The 5078-nt window shown below is 37.9% G+C and overlaps 1 protein-coding gene across 1 annotated transcript in view; it reads left to right on the top strand.

Moving 5' to 3' along the window:
- The window catches only part of LOC107864294 (NADP-dependent alkenal double bond reductase P2), a gene marked incomplete at its 3' end in the record, with an annotated part of 8232 nt that extends 3154 nt beyond the window's left edge, over positions 1-5078 (top strand). Inside the window, exon 2 of the mRNA XM_047408092.1 lies at positions 4339-5078. Coding sequence (XP_047264048.1) covers positions 4339-5078 — 740 coding nt within the window. The remainder of the gene's footprint in view (positions 1-4338) is intronic.

Here is a 5078-nt window from a genome sequence, read left to right as displayed (position 1 = left end):
ATGAGAATCACCCTAAATTAACATCTTGAAGCATAAACAACAACCATCAACATGTACATGATCATATCTCAACAAGACAATCACAATATAGTATTTAAAGCATGATTCTTGGACTCCTATGGATGAAAGGAATCCGTGGATGAACACTACGCATACCTTAGGTGGAAGATTCTTGAAGAAATTCTTCGACATGTTCTTGATTCCTTGACTAGGGTTCTTGTTCCTTTGAGAGAAAATAAATTGGCTCTTGAGTTTGAAGAACTTGAATATCATATATTCTTGAAGAAGGATTTGATTCTTGTTATAGGTTATGATCTTGAGAGAAACCCTTCTTTTGATATTGAAGATAAATGAGGAGTTATGTTCTTTAATTGATGGGATTTGAGTCTTCAAATTGAAACCCTAGCTTGAGTTCTTGAGAGGATTTTGAGAAGAGGAGTATATTTTGCTGCAAATAAGCCTTAATCCCGTGTTTGGGGTATATATAGGGGTGGAAGATGACCAAAATACCCCTAAGGAACAATTAAGGTCAAATCTGTCCCTAATTGACTGTCTGAAAGGCTGAAGTAAATTGATCATAACTTTTTATTTAGATGTCCAAATGGGATGAAACTAATTTCATTGGAAAGAAGACTCAAAGATATTTCCATTGACATATATAAGCTCTCACAGTTCATTATATATTGGGAGTTATGATCATTTGAAGTTGATCCTGAAATGCTGAAAAAATTGGGCAAGCACTGGAGTTAGCAGGCTGCGCGAGCTAATCGCCCGGGGCTTCTGTTTTGGGCACCCAAACATGCCTTTACGCTACTCCAAAAATTACTAAACTCACCCGGGATATACTACGATCTTTCCCGATCGTAACTCAACTTATAAATTAAAAAACGGTCGTCGGGAAGGTCGCCAAATAAATCCCCAAAGTTTGGAGGTCTAAAATAAAACTAAGCGTTGAATTGGAGGTCTAAAATAAAACTAAGTGTTGAATCTTGAATACTTAGCAAAATTTTCTAAGTCTTGGGATCTTTCATGGAGCTTTACGAGCTGAATTTGACACGTGATTTTGTGGGGTATTACAATATCTCCCCCTTGGGAATATTCGTCCTCGAATGAGACTGACTGAGAGGGGAAAAATGATAAACTGGAGTACGTACAAGACATTCACTACTGAGACATGGGTTCATGACTGACATGACTGAAACCTGAGCATATTATATTGAACATGCACATCTGATGCATGGGTAACTGGTTTATGAATGAAGGACTGAGTGTTCTGATGAACTGAGTTTCTCAAATGGGAATGCATATCTGATGCATAACTGATAAGCTGAATCCATGTATATCTGATGCATGGTTATATGGCTGAGCTGATACATGAATACATGACTGAAAGTGTGGATAAGCTGATCACGCATAACTGATGCGTGAATACATGACTGAACTGGCTCGTGAACATGCGACTGAACATGCAATGGTAAAAGATACTAAGTTTTGAACTAAAAGCTGGGCATGGAACTAAATACCAAGTTTGGTACTGAAATCTGAACATGTGAATGAGTAAGTTCAAGGAAGACTGTTACGTTGAACTGGAAATAACAATGAGTCTGAGATTAATTACTCAATAGGCATGAGCGGGAACATGAGGACATAACTGAGCCTGAAACATGATACATGAACGAACTGAGCTTGCATCTGCTGAAAACTCATGGTCGACAGGAGCCTTTCTTTAACACTATTTCTATAGAGTTCTAGTGGCTCTAGATTGCAAGGATATCTCGGTGTGGTCCGTCCCTAATTGACTGTCTGAAAGGCTGAAGTAAATTGATCACAACTTTTTATTTAGATGTCCAAATGGGATGAAACTAATTTCATTGGAAAGAAGACTCAAAGATCTTTCAATTGATATATAGAAGCTCTCACATTTCATTATATATTGGGAGTTATGATCATTTGAAATTGACCCTGAAATGCTGAAAAAACTGGGCAAGCACTGGAGTTAGCAGGCTGCGCGGGCTAATCGCCCGGGGCTTCTGTTTTGGGCACCCAAACATGCCTTTACTCTACTCCAAAAATTCTGAAACTCACCCAAGATATACTACGATCTTTCCCGATCGTAACTCAACTTGAAAATTGAAAAACGAACGTCGGAAAAGTCTCCAAATAAATCCCCAAAGTTTGGAGGTCTAAAATAAGACTAAGTATTGAATCTTGAACACTTAGCAAAATTTTCTAAGTCTTGGGATCTTTCATGGAGCTTTACGAGCTGAATTTGACACGCGATTTTGTGGGGTGTTACAGTTTGCATCCATATATGCCTCCATTCTTGCTGCCTAGACATGATAGCCTTCACCTTTAAAGACAGGTGGTGCTAGTGCAGTGAAAGGAGTCTCTGAATCCATAGAAGAAAAAACAAGAAGAGAAAGATATGTTTCCCTCAAATGCAGGTCCCTAAAGAAGACATCTCTTGATACCAATTTGTTGGAGTTGTAAGGTTAACTTCAACTCTTTGAAGTGAAAACTAAGAAAGAAAGAAGAGAACAAATAATTTACTGCACAAAGGTTGATTTTTCATTAATCTAAAGTGGTGCTTAAATAGTAAAAAAAATGCAATAACTAAAGCCTATAATTAAGCCACTACTTTGTACGTGATTCCATGATCAGCAATATCCAAAACAACTACAACACTAACATCTAAAAATCAGCCACTAAACTAAGTTGAGAACAGGGCTAAAAAATGTTGGATAATATCCAACAATTGCTCCTACTTTTACTACAACAACTGAGGCAATAATCAACACATGCACATCGTCATAACATTAGTACATCACAAAAGAACTGTCAATAGTAGGCAGAGGGTGGAATAGCAGTTTGGTTGTTCCAAACACAGCGTTTTCACTTCCTGAAAGTTCAATAATACGGAACAGTTAACAGAAAACCTCATTGACATCTCCTATGACAAGTAAAAGCAGTGTTGATCTAGAAAGCATCACATGAACAGCTAGCTCCGGCATAGCTAACATTATAACATGTTCTAAACAGAAGTTGCTGTCCTTGTTTGAGCAAAAAAAGGAGCTCATTTCCCTACATTTGAAAATGTCGAAGGTTCTTTAATTCACGCTGTAAGCAGTGAACACGAACAAATAAAAGGTAGTTAAGTAATCTGAAGTTCAGACTGCATGAAAGTTAACATTTGTCCCCCGTATTGTTTCCACTAAATGTACAATTAGAGATATCTTCGCTACGTTTCATTTCAATTTTCACACAGGATGAAAATCAACAAATTGAATCTCAACAAAAAGTAAATCCAGATGTGTTAAATTCTTGAAATAAAATCCCTGCAGGTATTAGCAAATTTTCCTTGCTAATACACACGCGGCTACATTGACTTCGGCCAGATTGCACAAAATCGTGCTAATACATTGATATCAAACAACATAGACATTCCGTCAAGGCTATCAGTTTCTTACAAGGTGATAATTTATATGGACGGGGAATATTACTTAAACTCACACAAGTACTTAATAGATTTCTTAAAACACACGCACACACAACAGGTTACTGAATTACGTACACACATAAGTGGGTTACAAGATAATCTGTTTAAATTGTCTTGTTCTTAGCCATTTCTATACGCATTGATACTTAACGATAGTGATAATCTTGCTGCTAATGACAGTTTTTGTCTTGGTTGAGACAGCATAAAACATCTCCATGCACTGTCATTTTCATTATTTTGATGTTTCACCTACCTCATAAATCTAGAGGAAATGTTCAAAAACAAGAACAATGAGCTAAGTGGTCTAAGGGGCTGCAATTTTGTAGTACCCCCGCATCCATTAACACGATGCAAACTAGGTATAATTATATAAGAAATGTATAAAAATTGGTATAGGATTTAAAAAAGAATGCTGGAAACCAAGATGATAGTTAAGTGCATAGTTTCCAGGCGGAACCTTAAAGCCTTGGGGGTCAATATCCGTGTTCGAACCTCCCCGACACCCACGATCCCTAAATCGTGAATCCACCACTGATGTGGTCTCATGATACCAAACTCATCAATATATGAAACATCTATGACCTTTACAATTTCTTTAATTTGATGTTGCAGCCTGCTACATTAATCTAATGGACCTTTTCTAATAAAAAACAGTGAGCCAACTGGTCCAATAATGCCTAACTAATCAGTATATAAGGACCTAAAAATAGTTGAGCCATATATGCATGTCACATTACATTCTTCTGCACTTTTTTCTTCCCCTTTCATAATAGTACCAAGCCAAAAGGTACCTACAAAGATGGAAGTTAAGAACAAGTATGTAGCAATAAAAGCCAGCATAAATGGTGCACCAGAAGAGTCAGACTTTGAGATAAAAGTCGAAAACCTCTCACTTATAGTTGAGCCAGAGTCTAAGGTGGTGGTTGTCAAGAACCTGTTTGTATCAATTGATCCCTATCAGATAAACTGGATGAAGAGCCAAAGTTCATCACAAACATCGATAAGATATGCAAATGCCATTACTCCTGGAGAGGTCATTGACACTTATGGTGTAGGAAGAATGTTGGTTTCTCATCGGCCCGACTTCAAGAAAGATGATTTGGAAGCAGGCTTTCTTACCTGGGGAGAGTACAGTATAGTAAAGGAAGGTTCCCTGTTGAATAAGTTGGATCCTAGTCTGGCGTTTCCTTTGTCTTACCATGTTGGAGTTTTGGGATTCAGCGGACTTGCTGCCTATGGTGGATTCTTCAAAGTGTGCAAGCCGAAGCCAGGGGAGAAAGTTTTAGTGTTTGCTGCTTCTGGTTCAATAGGACATTTAGTAGGACAGTATGCTAAATTACTTGGATGTTATGTTGCTGGCTCTGCTGGTAGCCAAGAAAAGGTAAATTTTCTTAAGGAGAAACTTGGATTCGACGATGCATTCAATTATAAACTAGAAGCTAACCTCAAATCAGCTCTCAAAAGGTGTTTCCCTAAAGGGATTGACGTCTACGTTGACAACGTCGGAGGCAAGATGCTAGAAACTGCATTGTCAAACATGAACTCACTGGGCAGAGTAGCCATCTGTGGGGTTATTTCTGAG

Source organism: Capsicum annuum, chromosome 3 (genome assembly GCF_002878395.1).
Source record: "Capsicum annuum cultivar UCD-10X-F1 chromosome 3, UCD10Xv1.1, whole genome shotgun sequence".
NCBI lineage: Eukaryota > Viridiplantae > Streptophyta > Magnoliopsida > Solanales > Solanaceae > Capsicum > Capsicum annuum.
This window is presented reverse-complemented; position numbering and strand designations above follow the sequence as displayed.